Source organism: Neoarius graeffei, chromosome 9, assembly GCF_027579695.1.
Source record: "Neoarius graeffei isolate fNeoGra1 chromosome 9, fNeoGra1.pri, whole genome shotgun sequence".
Classification (NCBI taxonomy): domain Eukaryota; kingdom Metazoa; phylum Chordata; class Actinopteri; order Siluriformes; family Ariidae; genus Neoarius; species Neoarius graeffei.
The window spans coordinates 93,357,999-93,378,329 of NC_083577.1; the positions used below are offsets into that span (position 1 = coordinate 93,357,999).

The window sequence follows — 20,331 nt, forward strand, 5'->3', positions numbered from 1 at the left end:
TTCCTCAGTATATGAGTCCGTGCATTCCTCACTGCACTGAATTGCATACACTACATTGTCCTGTTTGTGTCTGGCTATTCTGTCCTTAGGGTGGACCAGCTTCTGCTTCAGAGTGTTACTGGGTCTGAAATGTACCGGAATGTTGTGTTTGTAGAAGATCCTCCTGAGTTTCTCAGATAGACCAGAAATGTAGGGAATGACAATGTTCTTGTGTTTGTTCCTGTTATCCTCCTTGTCCGTTATGTTCCTTTTTCTGCTCTTGAAGAAAGACCAGTTGGGATACCCACAGTTCTGAAGTGCTTTCTTGATGTGATTCTGCTCCTTCTCTTTTCCCTCTACTGTTGTAGGAATGTTCCGAGCCCTGTGTTGCAAGGTCCTAATGACCCCCAATTTGTGTTCCGTGTCAGTGTGTGAAAACCTTGTGAAGACTTACAGAAAACGTTTGACCTCTGTCATTGCCAACAAAGGGTATATAACAAAGTATTGAGATGAACTTTTGTTATTGACCAAATACTTATTTTCCACCATAATTTGCAAATAAATTCTTTAAAAATCAGACAATGTGATTTTCTGGATTTTTTTTTCTCATTTTGTCTCTCGGCGGCACAGTGGTGTAGTGGTTAGCGCTGTCGCCTCACAGTAAGAAGGTCCGGGTTCGAGCCCCGTGGCTGGCGAGGGCCTTTCTGTGCGGAGTTTGCATGTTCTCCTCGTGTCCACGTGGGTTTCCTCCGGGTGCTCCGGTTTCCCCCACAGTCCAAAGACATGCAGGTTAGGTTAACTGGTGACTCTAAATTGAGCGTAGGTGTGAATGTGAGTGTGAATGGTTGTCTGTGTCTATGTGTCAGCCCTGTGATGACCTGGAGACTTGTCCAGGGTGTACCCCGCCTTTCGCCCGTAGTCAGCTGGGATAGGCTCCAGCTCGCCTGCGACCCTGTAGAACAGGATAAAGCGGCTACAGATAATGAGATGAGATGAGAAAAACTGATATTGTATTCACAATAGAACATAGACAACATATCAAATGTTAAAAGTGAGACATTTTGAAATTTCATGCCAAATATTGGCTCATTTGAAATTTCATGACAGCAACACATCTCAAAAAAGTTGGGACAGGGGCAATAAGAGGCTGGAAAAGTTAAAGGTACAAAAAAAGAACAGCTGGAGGACCAAATTGCAACTCATTAGGTCAATTGGCAATAGCTCATTAACATGACTGGGTATAAAAAGAGCATCCAAAGACATGCAGTTAGGTTAACGTGGAGCAGCCTTGGGCTGAGGTGCCCTTGAGCAAGGTACCAAACCTCTGACTGCTCCCCGGGCGCTCTGGTGTGGCTGCCCACTGCTCTGAGTGTGTGTGCATGTGTTCACTGCTTCAGATGGGTTAAATGCAGAGGATGAATTTCACTGTAAAGTGACGAATAAAGGTTTCTTCTTCTTCTATCTTGGAGTGGCAGCGGCTCTCAGAAGTAAAGATGGGAAGACGATCACCAATCCCCCTAATTCTGCGCCCACAAATAGTGGAGCAATATCAGAAAGGAGTTCGACAGTGTAAAATTGCAAAGAGTTTGAACAGATCATCATCTAGAGTGCATAATATCATCAAAAGATTCAGAGAATCTGGAAGAATCTCTGTGCGTAAGGGTCAAGGCCGGAAAACCATACTGGGTGCCCGTGATCTTCGGGCCCTTAGACGGCACTGCATCACATACAGGCATGCTTCTGTATTGGAAATCACAAAATGGGCTCAGAAATATTTCCAGAGAACATTATCTGTGAACACAATTCACCGTGCCATCCGCCGTTGCCAGCTAAAACTCTATAGTTCAAAGAAGAAGCCGTATCTAAACATGATCCAGAAGCGCAGACGTCTTCTCTGGGCCAAGGCTCATTTAAAATGGCCTGTGGCAAAGTGGAAAACTGTTCTGTGGTCAGACGAATCAAAATTTGAAGTTCTTTATGGAAATCAGGGACGCCGTGTCATTGGGACTAAAGAGGAGAAGGACGACCCGAGTTGTTATCAGCGCTCAGTTCAGAAGCCTGCATCTCTGATGGTATGGGGTTGCATTAGTGCGTGTGGCATGGGCAGCTTACACATCTGGAAAGACACCATCAATGCTGAAAGGTATATCCAGGTTCTAGAGCAACATATGCTCCCATCCAGACGACGTCTCTTTCAGGGAAGACCTTGCATTTTCCAACATGACAATGCCAAACCACATACTGCATCAATTACAGCATCATGGCTGCGTAGAAGAAGGGTCCGGGTACTTAACTGGCCAGCCTGCAGTCCAGATCTTTCACCCATAGAAAACATTTGGCGCATCATAAAACGGAAGATACGACAAAAAAGACCTAAGACAGTTGAGCAAGTAGAATCCTACATTAGACAAGAATGGGTTAACATTCCTATCCCTAAACTTGAACAACTTGTCTCCTCAGTCCCCAGACGTTTACAGACTGTTGTAAAGAGAAAAGGGGATGTCTCACAGTGGGAAACATGGCCTTGTCCCAACTTTTTTGAGATGTTGTCATGAAATTTAAAATCACCTAATTTTTCTCTTTAAATGATACATTTTCTCAGTTTAAACATTTGATATGTCATCTATGTTCTATTCTGAATAAAATATGGAATTTTGAAACTTCCACATCATTGCATTCCATTTTTATTTACAATTTGTACTTTGTCCCAACTTTTTTGGAATCGGGCTTGTACCTCCCTCAGGAAATTTGCAGTGTTCTACCCACATCTTAAGTTGTTTACATGAATCTGGTCCATAATTAGTGAACATATATTGAACGTTTGGACTAGAGGGATAGGTTTCAGGATTTTTTTCAATTTCTGCTTGTTTCATTCCCATCAGCCCCATTGTTAATATTGCAGAGAACCTGTAAAGCCCGTGTTTTCTCATGTTTTCACCAAAAAACATGTTGTGATCATGATTTTACTGCTATTTGTCAATAGACAGGTAGGTCTCTAGTCCACCCAAAAACTTACTTGAAAAAAGCAGAAAGGGCTTTCTTTTTTTTTTCACTTTACTCTCAACCTGGCACGTATTCACCCCTTTCACAAATATGCACCCAGATGGTCAATTGCTTGCCACCTGCACATGCATCTTATTACCTTAGTACATTAACACATACCCGTAGTAGAGTACATTACTTCTACTTACTTACGACAGTTTTCTGCAACATACAATCATTTATCATCAGTTTACAAGAACAAAAACTTTCCTCACCACGAGTTTGTTGGATGTCAGTGGCAATGGGGGATCCTAGCCTCTAAAAAGTTAGTCTGTCTCCTGAGAGCTTGTCAGACCTCTGGGCGATAATTTCCCTGGATCTGGAAATGTCCCCGCTACTCGTGGCATCCCATCCTTGTCGCCAAAATTGTGGTGGAAAAGTTTAATAAAAGACTCCAGGCTGTTAGGAAGGAACAAACAGAAAGGACTTTATTAACAGATAAATCAACAAAACACCTCGCGAAGGGGCGTATTCTCTCTCGGCGAATAGCAGCTACTATTCGACATCTACATCATTATACAGTGGGGCAAAAAAGTATTTAGTCAGCCACCAGTTGTGCAAGTTCTCCCACTTAAAAAGATGAGAGAGGCCTGTAATTTTCATCATAGGTACACTTCAACTATGAGAGACAGAATGGGGGGAAAGAATCCAGGAAATCACATTGTAGGATTTTTAATGAATTAATTGGTAAATTCCTCTGTAAAATAAGTATTTGGTCACCTACAAACAAGCAAGATTTCTGGCTCTCACAGACCTGTAACAACTTCTTTAAGAGGCTCCTCTGTCCTCTACTCGTTACCTGTATTAATGGCACCTGTTTGAACTCGTTATCAGTATAAAAGACACCTGTCCACAACCTCAAACAGTCACACTCCAAACTCCACTATGGCCAAGACCAAAGAGCTGTCAAAGGACACCAGAAACAAAATTGTAGACCTGCACCCGGCTGGGAAGACTGAATCTGCAATAGGTAAGCAGCTTGGTGTGAAGAAAATCAACTGTGGGAGCAATTATTAGAAAATGGAAGACATACAAGACCACTGATAATCTCCCTCGATCTGGGGCTCCACGCAAGATCTCACCCCGTGGGGTCAAAATGATTACAAGAACGGTGAGCAAAAATCCCAGAGCCACACAGGGGGACCTAGTGAATGACCTGCAGAGAGCTGGGACCAAAGTAACAAAGGCCACCATCAGTAACACACTACGCTGCCAGGGACTCAAATCCTGCAGTGCCAGACGTGTCCCCCTGCTTATAGTGCAGCGGTTAATTGCATATTTCATAAGAATCCTTCAAATGGTGACACAAGCATGAAATTCTCCACAAATATGCTTTAATGTCCTCTCTTTTAGAAAAGGGTCCTGGCCACGCCAAAAATTCAAGATGGCCGCCATTTTCCAAGATGGCTGCCCGAATGTGACAATTTTTTATTTTCCCTCTTTTCTTAATTTAATTTTCCAAATGAACCATGTTTATGCTCTTATATGCTAATTTTACAGATTTTGTTGTCTCTGATATAAATTTAAGAAGGTTAGCCTTCAATGTGGTGCCCAAAATGTCTGCTACTCCTTGAAAATTATGATTTATCCATTGTAAATTGAGCATATTTAACACACACATGCAATCGTTTCTGGATGTGGATCTTGGTTGGTGTGGTGCAGATCCCATTCAACTGTTTTTTATAAACTACAGTTGTGACTGTGAATTATTTGCCAGGAAACAACGACCTTATGAGGCCATCCCGCCAACCAAAGCCGCTCTTCTCCAACATACCAAGCGTGCTGCCTACCAGGCCGGTTGTGTGTGGGGCCAGGCAACCCTGTGTCAGCCTGAACCTGAGAGTCCTGCTGACTGGGGATGGCAGAAGTCTGGTGAACAGTGGCACGTTTTCTGGATGGCCAATGCTCCCATAGCCAAGAGCTGTGAGCAACTGACCAAATGTGGTTGCAAAACCAGCTGCTGTGGTAGATGCAAGTGCTTCAGGCTGGGCCTTGTGTGCACAGCACTCTGCTCCTGCAAATGTGAACTGTAGATAAATTTTGCGCATTGATTTTGTTTGTCTTTTGGTGGATGGCATGCGTTGTCAGACCATCACTTTTGGGATTATTGTGACTTCCTACAGCCTAAAGGTTTTTTATATAGTTGCAAATAAGTTAGAGTTAAGTTAGTCATAAGTGTTTAGAGTTAAGTGTTAAGTGTTAGAGTTAAGTGTTAGAGTTAAGTGTTGTTAAGTGTTAGAGTTAAGTGTGTTTTAGAGTTAAGTGTTAGAGTTAAGTTAGTCATAAGTGTTTTATAGTTATAAGATATGTATAAGATTGTGTAACAGTATTACTAATGTAGATATTAAGATAACACTAGAGGGCAGTAACAGATACGAGATAAGATAACATAGAAGTTATAGATGTCACTGTAAGTAAAACAAATGGAATCCTGTTGCTTTCTTTTCAATGCAGTTCAATGCAATTAATTTTTTTTTTGTTGGATATCTTCACTGATTGCGCATAATCGAACAACATTTTCTTCTCTGCTTTATTTTCTCTGGGGCTGGAGCCAGGTTTGCCTGGTTTGGTGGCCCCATGATAACTGGGCTGTGCCCAGTGCCACTGCTGGTCTGTGGCTGGATACGGAGCAGGCAGAGCTGGGCTCTCCTAGTTCCGATAGTTTAGGTTGGACTTGGAGGTCTTCTTTGTTTAAATCTTGAATGACATGGTAGATTGTGGGAAACAGTTCATGATCACAATCCCATGATTTAAAGTTCATTTAAATGGAAAAAGCATGTTTATTTCAACAGATATATGGTCTCGGTGTGAGATTGCCAGATACTGATGGTGGCCATCTTGAAAAAAGGTCGCCATCTTGAATTTTCATGTGGCCAGGATCCTAATCTGAAAGAGTATATCCAGGAGGGTATCTGTGCAAAATTTCATGCTTGTGTCACCATTTGAAGGATTTTTTTAGTTATCTGCTCCACTATTAAGCCAGTACATGTCCAGGCCCGTCTGAAGTTTGCTAGAGAGCATTTGGATGATCCAGAAGAGGATTGGGAGAATGTCATATGGTCAGATGAAACCAAAATAGATCTTTTTGGTAAAAACTCAACTTGTGTTTGGAGGAGAAAGAATGCTGAGTTGCATCCAAAAAACACCATACCTACTGTGAAGCATGGGGGTGGAAACATCATGCTTTGGGGCTGTTTTTCTGCAAAGGGACCAGGACGACTGATCCGTGTAAAGGAAAGAATGAATGGGGCCATGTATCGTGAGATTTTGAGTGAAAATCTCCTTCCATCAGCAAGGGCATTGAAGATGAAACGTGGCTGGGTCTTTCAGCAGGACAATGATCCCAAACACATCGCCCGGGCAACGAAGGAGTGGCTTCGTAAGAAGCATTTCAAGGTCCTGGAGTGGCCTAGCCAGTCTCCAGATCTCAACCCCATAGAAAATCTTTGGAGGGAGTTGAAAGTCCGTGTTGCCCAGCGACAGCCCCAAAACATCACTGCTCTAGAGGAGATCTGCATGGAGGAATGGGCCAAAATACCAGCAACAGTGTGTGAAAACCTTGTGAAGACTTACAGAAAACGTTTGACCTCTGTCATTGCCAACAAAGGGTATATAACAAAGTATTGAGATGAACTTTTGTTATTGACCAAATACTTATTTTCCACCATAATTTGCAAATAAATTCTTTAAAAATCAGACAATGTGATTTTCTGGATTTTTTTTTTCTCATTTTGTCTCTCGGCGGCACAGTGGTGTAGTGGTTAGCGCTGTCGCCTCACAGTAAGAAGGTCCGGGTTCGAGCCCCGTGGCTGGCGAGGGCCTTTCTGTGCGGAGTTTGCATGTTCTCCCCGTGTCCACGTGGGTTTCCTCCGGGTGCTCCGGTTTCCCCCACAGTCCAAAGACATGCAGGTTAGGTTAACTGGTGACTCTAAATTGAGCGTAGGTGTGAATGTGAGTGTGAATGGTTGTCTGTGTCTATGTGTCAGCCCTGTGATGACCTGGCGACTTGTCCAGGGTGAACCCTGCCTTTCACCCGTAGTCAGCTGGGATAGGCTCCAGCTCGCCTGCGACCCTGTAGAACAGGATAAAGCGGCTACAGATAATGAGATGAGATGAAATTTTGTCTCTCATAGTTGAAGTGTACCTATGATGAAAATTACAGGCCTCTCTCATCTTTTTAAGTGGGAGAGCTTGCACAATTGGTGACTGACTGACTAAATACTTTTTTGCCCCACTGTATACACATCAAAATAACATAACTATCTTCTTAGTGTCAGGTTGTCCAGTCCCTCTATCACAAAACACGATCTCAGCACATATGTATGTTTTACTAACCTAGAAAAGAGAGCATAAACAGCATTCTCCATCTTACACAAACATGAGACGCAGTGTCTGACCTTCTACATGTCTAAGAAACACGATACAAATTCTTCCCCTACACAGTGTCTTTTAAGGCTTACTTTTCTAAAGATAACTAAAATCATAAGAATAAATATAAAAATTAGATTTTCCTCAACAACATTCATTACATTGCACCCACACAGCGTGGTGAAGGCGTAGGTGTTATCAAGAAAACAATTACCACATTTAACTGAAAACACAACCTCACCATTAAGGGGAGTGTTCGTCTGCTTCCTCTTCTTCTTATTATTATTATAAATACTTCATTCATGTGAATCTGTAGCCTGTTAGCATATATTACCACCAACAGGGGGCAATGTCACTCTATTGTACCAACTCCAATAGTTGAATTTTTTTTTTTTTACTATATTTAAGTATTGTTTTGGAAGTTTTGCACTTTACTCAAGTATTATTGAAACTGAAATATTATTTGTACTCTTACTGAATGAAATTTCCAAGAGAAAAACACTTTTTACTCTTTTACATTTTCACTTTGACCTACAGTGTACTCAACTTAATTTTTTAGCCTGTTAAATTAGCTAGCTAGCATCATTTTGTAAATTAACTTAATTACCTATCTAGTCATGATTTACAAATTAGCTTGTTGAATTACCTTGCTAGTTAGGTTCAATAAATTACTGACAACCCCAAATCAGAGAAAGTTAGGGCAGTATGGAAAATACAAATAAAAAATAAAGCAGTGATTTCTAAATGCATTTTGACTTGTATTTCATTGTAGACATCATATCTGATATACCAATAATCCTGGCTTTGACTTTTATTTGTTTTGTCTTGTTCTCTGAGGACCTGTCTGTACCTCACCTGACCCTTTGCATGTTCCTGGATTTTGCCATTGATACTGTGATTTGAATTTGTTTGTGTTTGCCAATCTTTATTTTTAATTAAAGATTAAATATGTGACCTGTTTGCACATTCCGGGACATACTGTACAGCTTGGTCTTCAAAACAACTCATGCACATACTCCTTAAATATATCCACTTTTCAAATTTGTATATTTTAGATTTTCTTATTTTTTATTGTATTTATATAACTACTTTTGTCTTTTTAAAATTATTTTATCTTAACTGTTCAAGTACCAATCGCCAAAGCAAATTCCTTGTATGTGAGAACGGACTCAACGCTAAACTCAGTTCTGATTCTGATTCATTGCAGCTGTTGCCATTTCTGCTGTCTGGCATGATGTAGAACCTACAACAGTGTTTTCCTGTCAGAAATGGGTTCGAGTTATGATAGGAAGGGTTGTAGGGTTCTAAATAGAACATTTCAGGATTCCCTGAGGGACAGCCAAAGAATCCTTGATGGTTCTATATTTTAAAGGCTTTGCTCTGTGGATATCACGAGTGTTCAGTAAATATACAAAAAGTGGTGAAAGTCAAACAGGAGTTATTGTCCCCAGAGATGACTCTGTAAATTGGTTCTAGTACATTCTCTCGAAATGTAAACAGAAAATACTTGTACAAAATAGTTCATACAATGCTGAAAAATCTAAGAGAAAGACTTTAGTGTGATTAGCAATACACACTCTAAAGATGTGCTGAAGCTCGTCACTTGACTGCAGCCATCTCAGGTTCTCCTGCTTCTGAACAACACACAATCAGGATATTAACATTCACCCAAACACTGCTGGATAAAACAATGAGAAATGTGTTGTTCTGTATTTGCTGTTGATAACAGGATGATGATGATGATGATGATTAATACAATTAATCAAGCCAGTGAACAGCCAGATGGAGACAATCACATTTTTAGATCTGCGCATCACACAATTCACTCAAACTAACTACATATTAAGACAAATTTATACACACAATCCTTTTAGACATTAAAATAAGACATGAAAAACATCATTTTAACCTGTTAAAAATAATCAGTGTTGAATAGTAAATTGTTTAAGATGTTTTCAGATATAAATAAAGATTATAAATCCTAAAATCCAGTGTTGTTGAAACATTTCTGCACAATTACTCAGGCACCATGAATATGTATGAGTATGATATGAATATGCTAATTAACATCCTCCCACCAGTTTAAATATTAGCTAATTTATCTATCATTTAGCTACTTGTTAGTAAACCCGTTCAGGAGGTTTTCAGTTTAAGTCTCGATTTACATTGCTGTTTTCCTCCTAATGTATGTACAGTGATGCTTGAAAGTTTGTGAACTCTTTAGAATTTTCTATATTTCTGCATAAATATGACCTAAAACATCAGATTTTCACACAAGTCCTAAAAGTAGATAAAGAGAACCCAGTTAAATAAATGAGACAAAAATATTATACTTGGTCATTTATTTATTGAGGAAAATGATCCAATATTACATATCTGTGAGTGGCAAAAGTATGTGACCCTTTGCTTTCAGTATCTGGTGTGACCCCCTTGTGCAGCAATAACTGCAACTAAATGTTTGCGGTAACTGTTGATCAGTCCTGCACACCGGCTTGGAGGAATTTTAGCCCGTTCCTCCATACAGAACAGCTTCAACTCTGGGATGTTGGTGGGTTTCCTCACATGAACTGCTCGCTTCAGGTTCTTCCACAACATTTCCATTGGATTAAGGTCAGGACTTTGACTTGGCCATTCCAAAACATTAACTTTATTCTTCTTTAACCATTCTTTGGTAGAACGACTTGTGTGCTTAGGGTCGTTGTCTTGCTGCATGACCCACCTTCTCTTGAGATTCAGTTCATGGACAGATGTCCTGACATTTTCCTTTAGAATTCGCTGGTATAATTCAGAATTCATTGTTCCATCAATGATGGCAAGCCATCCTGGCCCAGATGCAGCAAAACAGGCCCAAACCATAACACTACCACCACCATGTTTCACAGATGGGATAAGGTTCTTATGCTGGAATGCAGTGTTTTCCTTTCTCCAAACATAACGCTTCTCATTTAAACCAAAAAGTTCTATTTTGGTCTCATCCGTCCACAAAACATTTTTCCAATAGCCTTCTGGCTTGTCCACATGATCTTTAGCAAACTGCAGATGAGCAGCAATGTTCTTTTTGGAGAGCAGTGGCTTTCTCCTTGCAACCCTGCCATGAACACCATTGTTGTTTAGTGTTCTCCTGATGGTGGACTCATGAACATTAACGTTAGCCAATGTGAGCGAGGCCTTCAGTTGCTTAGAAGTTACCCTGGGGCCCTTTGTGACCTCGCCGACTATTACACGCCTTGCTCTTGGAGTGATCTTTGTTGGTAAACACCCCTGGGGAAATTCAAATGGTCTTGAATTTCCTCCATTTGTACACAATCTGTCTGACTGTGGATTGGTGGAGTCCAAACTCTTTAGAGATGGTTTTGTAACCTTTTCCAGTCTGATGAGCATCAACAACGCTTTTTCTGAGGTCCTCAGAAATCTCCTTTGTTCGTGCCATGATACACTTCCACAAACATGTGTTGTGAAGATCAGACTTTGATAGATCCCTGTTCTTTAAATAAAACAGGGTGCCCACTCACACCTGATTGTCATCCCATTGATTGAAAACACCTGACTCTAATTTCACCTTCAAATTAACTGCTAAACCTAGAGGTTCATATACTATTGCCACTCACAGATATGTAATATTGGATCATTTTCCTCAATAAATAAATGACCAAGTATAATATTTTTGTCTCATTTGTTTAACTGGGTTCTCTTTATCTACTTTTAGGACTTGTGTGAAAATCTAATGATGTTTTAGGTCATATTTATGCAGAAATATAGAAAATTCTAAAGGGTTCACAAACTTTCAAGCACCACTGTATATAAGGACTCTGACTAACACACAGACTTTGTGAAAGCCTTGTATTTTGTGTCACTTCTCTGGTTTTCACCCTGTTTGTGTGTTTGGACTGTGAGTGTTGTCTCCCTCTGACATCCTGTCTGTGTCTCACTCCACCACTGCCTGGTTTTGTCTCCGTTTTGGATCTGTCCGCTCGCGTGTTTTCAGTAAAACTCTTCCTGTGATTGCATCCGTCTATCAGCCCTTACACAACACAAACTGTCACCTGTCCAACCAGTGAGTGGACTCATAAAACTGTTTTAACTCGTTTTATTTGAAACTGGTGAATATTTTCTGTAAAATGTGTTCGTAAATAATCCCATGTTATTTTAAAAAAAGTAAATTAAAAATGAGCACTAGATAAAAACCCATCTATCTGATGGAAATAAAGGTACAGGTTTCATTGTCCGGTGGTCAGGTGTTTGAGATCCGTTGCCTTGCACTGATGATGGGGTTCCTGGTGGTGGGGCAGGGACATCATACGGTCACGACAGCCATCAAATTCAGGTCAATGCTTTAGCATATATTCTTTTCAGTACATAGTTCAGCTAATAATTTAATCTGTGTTTATTAAAATAATGCAATCAGCATTCATGTCTTAAATATTTTGTTATGATTAGATATCAATATATAGCTGTTTTATTTTTTATTTCTTATTTTTACTAGCCTGTGACGAGTTTAACATTTCCATTTTAAAAATACAATTTCCTTTGAATTTTCTTTCCATTTCCCCCCAATCTCAAGGTACCCAAACTCTTATAAAACATATAAAACTATATTATTATTATTATTAATAACAACAACAACCTGGGAGATGGGGCGGCACGGTGGTGTAGTGGTTAGCGCTGTCGCCTCACAGCAAGAAGGTCCTGGGTTCGAGCCCCGGGGCCGGTGAGGGCCTTTCTGTGCGGAGTTTGCATGTTCTCCCCGTGTCCGCGTGGGTTTCCTCCGGGTGCTCCGGTTTCCCCCACAGTCCAAAGACATGCAGGTTAGGTTAACTGGTGACTCTAAATTGAGCGTAGGTGTGAATGTGAGTGTGAATGGTTGTCTGTGTCTATGTGTCAGCCCTGTGATGACCTGGCGACTTGTCCAGGGTGAACCCCGCCTTTCGCCCGTAGTCAGCTGGGATAGGATCCAGCTCGCCTGCGACCCTGTAGAAGGATAAAGCGGCTAGAGATAATGTGATGTGTGTGATGTGAACCTGGGAGATACTATTTATTTTATTCTCTAACTCCACCCCTTTTCCAGAACCCAGACCTTGCTTTAATTGTACCCGCCTATATCCTGTTACAAGTCGACTCGTAGTCTATATTAATCCTGACATGTTTTTGTGATGAATATTTGTCTTCCAGTGTATTTCACTCTCATCCTTGAATAAATAAAGCATTGTTCTGGGTGGAGGACAAAAAGGGCTGCGTCCTAAACCTCATGATACAGTAAAACAAGTGGACGTGGAGTGACTTACTGCTGTGTGTGTGAGGTTTGAGACAGAGCTGAACTGCAGGGAGTTCCTCCAGAGTGAAAGTGTTCCACACGGAGCAGATTTTCTTCCTCAAGGTAAAATATTTCAGGTATTTAACCCACATGATCTTCTCCATATGAGTTATGTTTATGTCTTTAGCTTTATAGATTTATAGATTGAGCACATTCAGGATGTTTTGTCCTCAATATTTACATAAAGTATAGATTTATATAAATACACAGATGAATTCAGTCCTTCCTGTGAAAGCACATCACCTTGTTTTTTACAGTAAACTTGAGAGTGAAGAGCTGATCATTTGTAGTGTTCATTAATTCATCAGTGGTTTATTTATTAATCAGTTCTCTGGAGAGTATACTGAAAAACTCATTAGTTTTTTTTGTCTTCTAACAAAAATAGTTTATCTTCTATAAACAAATGAACAAATAATTATTCTCTCAATAATCCATAACAGGGTGCAGTATGTTCTAACCAAAATACGAAATGAAAGTTCTAAGAACATCTCGACACCTCCTGAACAAGCTATGTACGTATGTGTGTAGTGTTAAAAACTGTTTAATAGACTTTAATTCTCAAAAAGTTAAGCATGAGATATTTTATTATTATTATTATTATGATTAGGACTTATGTTGTGTTTTATAAAGAAATGTTTTGTTGTAGTGTTTTGCATAGAACCTTTAAGGGTTCCTCCAGAGAACTTTTTTTTTCTGCCAAGAAAGTAAAATTATTGAAATATCAATCAATGAATCAAAGTAAATGTGTTGTTCTATTTATTAATAAGATGAATAAGGTTTGAAGTAAATTGATTGAAGTAAATGCATTATTAACTGATTTTGAAGCAATTTATTCGTATATATATTTCTTTGTTTGTAAGAACAGGAGTGCATGTAATATTCAAATATCTAAATAATTTAATCTTTATTTCTTTGTATATATAAATATAAAAACCCAACCCACCCTAATACAAGTCACCCCTTCTATCAGAAACATGTCCTTATTTATTTTCATTATTATTCTTCCTTCATTTCTAAATTTCATTTCAACCAAAATCGTTCTTTTCCTTCCCGGTTCTTTGGCTCTGCAGTGATGAGAATCTCTTAAGATGAAGCTCAACTGATTTCAGGACCTTGGGCTGGAATGTGAGTGTGATTAATAAAAACACAAAATGGGTTTATAACTCGTAACTAAACTCACCAAACTGACCGTGTAATATATAACACGTTATATAAAAATATGGAATGGCATTTCTTAGTACATGTGGAACACCAAATTAAAAAAAAGAAATCATATATTGTGTGTATTTTGCATGTTTCTGAATGGAATTAAAGTACAAACTATGACAAAATCAGCTTTATTAAAAAATAGTTGGCAAATTAAATTGTGTATTGTTTTAATTTCAAAATATTTTATTAATTTATCTTTAGCAAGATGGATTTATTTTCCCTTTATTTAAATGCTAAATTTATCAAAAGCAGCATTTCAAGAGTTAAGAGTGAAGAATTAAAATCCATTTATCTACAACCCCAAATCAGAGAAAGTTAGGATGGTATTAAAAATGCAATTAAAAAAAGAAAGCAGTGATTTGTAAATGTACTTTGACTTGTATTTTATTGCAGACAGAATGAACCTGAGATATTTCATGTTTTGTTGGTCAACTTCATTTCATTTGTTAATATCCATCCATTCCTGATCTTCAGACCTGCAACACATTTAAAAAAAGTTGGGACAGGGAAATTTAGGGCGAGTAATGAGGCAAAACAATTAAATAATGATGTGATGTGAAACTGATGACTGTAATCATGATTTGGGACAAAATCAGTCTCCAGGAAAAGCCAAGTGTTTGAGGAGTAAAGAAGGGCCGAGGATCTCCAGTTTATCAACAAATGCGTGAGAAAATTATTGAAATGTTTAAAAACAATTTTCCGGAAAGAGAGATCGGAAGGGATTTGGATATTTCACCCTCTATGGTGCATAATATCATTAAACCATTCAAGGAATCTGGAGGAATTTCAGTTTCATCATACCATCCCAATATTTTCTGATTTGGGGTTGTATTAGCAGGATTAGGATTGTCCTGTTTTACATTAATGTTTAAGTTATTTAGTAACAAGACTTTGTTTGGAACATTAAATTTTAGTCTCATTTCATGCAAAAATTGGAGACTGTTTTTCTTTCTAGGGGAACAAATTCTTTTATAAAATTCATTCTTTCTATGCAGTACATTCTACTTGTGTATTTAAAATTTTAAATATCTGCAACTATGCCTTTATCATCATCTCAGGTTAAGATGTTTGCGGCAACGCTCCGAAAATGCTTGCAGCTCTGCATCTCCCTGGCCATTGTGTCCAGCATTAATGGTACGTGACTGAAAGGAGAGTGAAAAAGAGTGTATTTGATATTTCTTGGATCCTCATGCATGTGTATGATTACTGCTGTGTCTCTCAGGCAGGGTGGTGGCTCCTCCGCGGGTCGAGGCAGTGGTGGAGAAGCCCTTCATCCTGAGCTGCACGCTATCAAAGCCTAGAGGAGAGCAGGTGAAACAGGTACGCTGGCTGGACATGAAGAACCAGACACTCATCTCGTACGTGCCAGGTGAGCCGGACAGTGTGAGTGGGCAGCACCATGTGGAGCTGCGTGAAGGCCCAAAGGACTCCAGCAAGGTCCTCATCAAACGCGTCAGCTACCGGGATGAAGGCTGTTACACCTGCATCTTCGATGTTTATCCCACAGGGTCCAAGGAAGGACAGACATGTCTCACAGTCACTGGTGAGTCCTGAGTACCACAACCTGTCCCACACTGGATGTGCACTGTGGAATAATTATTCTTAACTTCAGGAGAGGAAAAAAAGAGACTGGTGAACGATTGACTTGGAGATGCAGCGACACCTCCAAGTTTGTCAATCTTTTTAACTCTACTTGCGCCAACATTTTAAATGATGTGGCCCCTCTCAAGTCTCGGAAAGTTAGGTCCAATACTACAACCCCGATTCCAAAAAAGTTGGGACAAAGTACAAATTGTAAATAAAAACAGAATGCAATAATTTACAAATCTCAAAAACTGATATTGTATTCACAATAGAACATAGACAACATATCAAATGTCGAAAGTGAGACATTTTGAAATTTCATGCCAAATATTGGCTCATTCGAAATTTCACGACAGCAACACATCTCAAAAAAGTTGGGACAGGGGCAATAAGAGGCTGGAAAAGTTAAAGGTACAAAAAAGGAACAGCTGGAGGACCAAATTGCAACTCATTAGGTCAATTGGCAATAGGTCATTAACATGACTGGGTATAAAAAGAGCATCTTGGAGCGGCAGCGGCTCTCAGAAGTAAAGATGGGAAGAGGATCACCAATCCCCCTAATTCTGCGCCGACAAATAGTGGAGCAAGATCAGAAAGGAGTTCGACAGTGTAAAATTGCAAAGAGTTTGAACATATCATCATCTACAGTGCATAATATCATCAAAAGATTCAGAGAATCTGGAAGAATCTCTGTGCGTAAGGGTCAAGGCCGGAAAACCATACTGGGTGCCCGTGATCTTCGGGCCCTTAGACAGCACTGCATCACATACAGGCATGCTTCTGTATTGGAAATCACAAAATGGGCTCAGGAATATTTCCAGAGAACATTATCTGTGAACACAATTCACCGTGCCATCCGCCGTTGCCAGCTAAAACTCTATAGTTCAAAGAAGAAGCCGTATCTAAACATGATCCAGAAGCGCAGACATCTTCTCTGGGCCAAGGCTCATTTAAAATGGACTGTGGCAAAGTGGAAAACTGTTCTGTGGTCAGACGAATCAAAATTTGAAGTTCTTTATGGAAATCAGGGATGCCGTGTCATTCAGACTAAAGAGGAGAAGGACGACCCGAGTTGTTATTAGCGCTCAGTTCAGAAGCCTGCATCTCTGATGGTATGGGGTTGCATTAATGCGTGTGGCATGGGCAGCTTACACATCTGGAAAGACACCATCAATGCTGAAAGGTATATCCAGGTTCTAGAGCAACATATGCTCCCATCCAGACGACGTCTCTTTCAGGGAAGACCTTGCATTTTCCAACATGACAATGCCAAACCACATACTGCATCAATTACAGCATCATGGCTGCGTAGAAGAAGGGTCTGGGTACTGAACTGGCCAGCCTGCAGTCCAGATCTTTCACCCATAGAAAACATTTGGCGCATCATAAAACGGAAGATACGACAAAAAAGACCTAAGACAGTTGAGCAACTAGAATCCTACATTAGACAAGAATGGGTTAACATTCCTTTCCCTAAACTTGAGCAACTTGTCTCCTCAGTCCCCAGACGTTTACAGACTGTTGTAAAGAGAAAAGGGGATGTCTCACAGTGGGAAACATGGCCTTGTCCCAACTTTTTAGAGATGTGTTGTTGTCATGAAATTTAAAATCACCTAATTTTTCTCTTTAAATGATAAATTTTCTCAGTTTAAACATTTGATATGTCATCTATGTTCTATTCTGAATAAAATATGGAATTTTGAAAATTCCACATCATTGCATTCCATTTTTATTTACAATTTGTACTTTGTCCCAACTTTTTTGGAATCGGGGTTGTACAACCTGGCTTAATGATTCCACCCGCACTGCACGATGTGCCTGTAGACTGGCTGAACATAAATGGAAAAAGACAAACTACAAGTATCATATGAAATCTTGCAAAACCAATTAAAAAGCTACCAACTCTCTGTACCGATGGCATGAAAGGACTATTTTAGCAACCTCATAAACAAAGACGCAAATCGACCCAGAGTGCTGTTCAAGACAATCAACTCTCTTTTAAACCCAGCTGCTCCAGTTACCTCTGCTTCCAATAATGAAACATGTGAGGAATTTTTAAAATTCTTTACTGAAAAAATTGACACCATAAGGGCAAACATCCCACAGTCACAGTCTGATTTCAGAGATAGCCCCCATCCTGTTAATGTTCTCCAGTGTTTTACACCAGTGACATCCTCCCAACTGTCTGAGGTGATCTCACAGATGAAACCCACTGTCTGTCCCTCAGACATCATTCCTTTGCATCTTTTTAAAGATGTTTTCCCTTCCATTTGCCCCCTGATTTTAGCCATAGTTTACATCTTGCTAAATAATGCTGTTGTCCCTTCTTGTTTTAAACATGCCACTGTACAACCACTTTTAAAAAAGCTGAGTTTAGGTCCTTGTATCCTAAAGAATTATCAGCCCATATCCAAGCTACCTTTTTTTGTCTAAGATCTTGGAAAAGGTGGTTGCTTCTCAGCTTTTATCCTATTTGAACATGTTTGATATCTGACAAATTTCAATCTGGTTTAAGAGCTCTACACAGCACCGAGTTTGCCTTGCTGAAGGTACTCAATGATATTTTGCTGTGTACTGATTCTGGGTCCAGTGCTGTTTTAGTCTTACTTGAGCTTAGTGCCGCTTTTGATACAATTGATCATGACATCCTTTTAACTTGCCTAAAGAACTGTGTTGGTCTACAGGGCCCAGTTTTAAATTGGTTTACCTCATGCCTGAAGGATCGAACTTTTTCTGTTCAATTGGGAAACTGCACATCATCCTCCACCCCCATCAAATGTGGTGTCCCCCAAGGTTCAATTCTAGGCCCTCTTCTCTTCTCACTGTACATGCTACCACTTGGCTCAATTCTACAAAGACACAACATTCAATACCATTGCTATGTAGATGACACACAGTTATACCTGCCTGTGACAACAGACAATACGTCACTAACCAATCTGTTCAGCTGCCTGGATGATATTAAAATCTGGATGGCTACTAATTTTCTTAAATTAAAAGACAATAAAACTGAAGTAATGGTCTTTGGATCCCTCTGTTCTGTAGCCAGTCTGACAATTGCACTTGGCCCCCATCTGCAAATGTTCACAGTACAGTGAGAAATCTTGGCATTTCAATGGACAGTTCACTGAGTTTTAACAGTCAAGTCAGCAGTGTGGTGAAGGGAAGCTTTTATCAACTCCGAACCATAGCCAAACTAAAGGCACTTTTATCTTCTACTGATCTTGAAACTCTCATTCATGCTTTTATTTCATCCCATTTGCACTATTGCAACTCTTTGTACACAGTTTTAACCCAGTCTAACATCAATAAGCTACAAATGGTCCAAAATGCAGCAGCTAGGCTTTTAACTGGTACTAAAAAGAGAGAACATATCTCACCTGTCTTGACTCATCTCCACTGGCTACCAATTAAATAAAGAATCAACCTTAAAATTTTACTTTTTGTTTTTAAAGCTCTCAACGGTCTTGCTCCATCTTATATAATGGAGCTTTTAACCCCCTACTCTCCCCCAAGGTCACTTAGGTCATCCTCCCAGCAACTCCTCACAGTCCCCCACTCACGCCTCAAAAGCAGAGGTGACCGGGCCTTTTCTGTTTTTGCCCCAAAGCTTTGGAATAGTCTCCCACCCCACATCAAATCCTGCCCAACCATTGCCAGTTTTAAATCTAATTTGAAAACACATCTTTTTACCCTTGTTTTTAGTTCAGTCTGACACAGTTTTTCCTTTCTTTTTTATCCTGTTCTTATCTTAATCTTATTTTGTTTGTATTTATTCAAGTCATATTTGTTGTTTTGATCTCTATTTATTTACTTATTTTATTTTGTGTATTTATTGATGATCTTCATCCTTGACTCTTAATATCTTTTTTTAACTTGTCTTATATTCCTTACCCTTCTTATGTTGTAGCCTGTGTCCTGCCCTGATTTCTAAATGTCTTTTTACTGCCTTTATCTGTGAAGCACTTTGGGTCAACTGCTGTTGTTTTTAAATGTGCTATATAAATAAACTGACTTGACTTGATGTAATGTTCCCTAAGCATGGGTGGAGCACAGAGGACGGCAGGACAGAGATCAGGTTCACAACAAGGCTTTATTGCCACACTTTTCAGTGATCAATCTTTCACACGAACAGACACACACACAACCAGCGTCTAGTTCAGGGATGAGCTCCTCTGCTCTCGCTCTCCCTCCTTAAGTAGGGCGCGGTCACTGGGAAGACACACAAACACAGGTTAATTGATGTCAGGTGTAGTGATTCTGCCACTTACCTTCCCTGACTCCACCCTCCTGTCACAGACCGGCGCTTGACCACTCCCCCGCTGCCACACTTGACTAGGTGAAGAAGTGAATCACATTGCTGATCTCATTACAGTGGAACCTGTCCATGAGTGGGGTTTGTTAGGCAGCAAGAGAACAGTCAATTCTTGAAGTTGATGTGTTGGAAGCAGGAAAAATGGGTGAGTGTAAGGATCTGAGCAACTTTGACAAGGGCCAAATTGTGATGGCGAGATGACTGGGTCTGAGCATCTCTAAAATGGCCCATCTTGTGGGGTGTTCCCGGTATGCAGTGGTTAGTACTGAACAAAAGTGGTCCAAGGAAGGAGAACTGGTGAACCGATGACAGGGTAATAGGTGTCGAAGGCTCATCGATTCACATGGGGCACGAAGGCTAGCCCATATGTTCCAATCCCACAGAAGAGCTACTGTAGCACAAACTGCTGAAAAAGTGAATGCTGACTAAAACAGAAAGGTGTCATTGCAATGAGATAATGTTATTCACTTCACCTGTCAGTGGTCATAATTTTATGGCTGATTGGTGTATATCCGCTTCATTA

At 39.9% G+C, this 20,331-nt stretch overlaps 1 protein-coding gene across 4 annotated transcripts in view; it reads left to right on the plus strand.

The window, feature by feature from the left end:
• Positions 1 to 12,563: 12,563 nt before the first annotated feature.
• The window catches only part of zgc:113337 (uncharacterized protein LOC503741 homolog), a 66,518-nt gene continuing 58,750 nt past the window's right edge, over positions 12,564 to 20,331 (plus strand). The window contains exons 1-4 of one of the 4 annotated variants that reach the window (XM_060930485.1): positions 12,564 to 12,777; positions 13,771 to 13,825; positions 14,968 to 15,043; positions 15,132 to 15,452. In XM_060930485.1, coding sequence (XP_060786468.1) covers positions 14,974 to 15,043; positions 15,132 to 15,452 — 391 coding nt within the window. In that variant the 5' untranslated portion in view covers positions 12,564 to 12,777; positions 13,771 to 13,825; positions 14,968 to 14,973. Of the gene's footprint in view, positions 12,778 to 13,158; positions 13,213 to 13,770; positions 13,826 to 14,967; positions 15,044 to 15,131; positions 15,453 to 20,331 lie in introns of those variants that run through there. The other 3 variants (XM_060930484.1, XM_060930486.1, XM_060930487.1) reach the window with 3 other exon arrangements.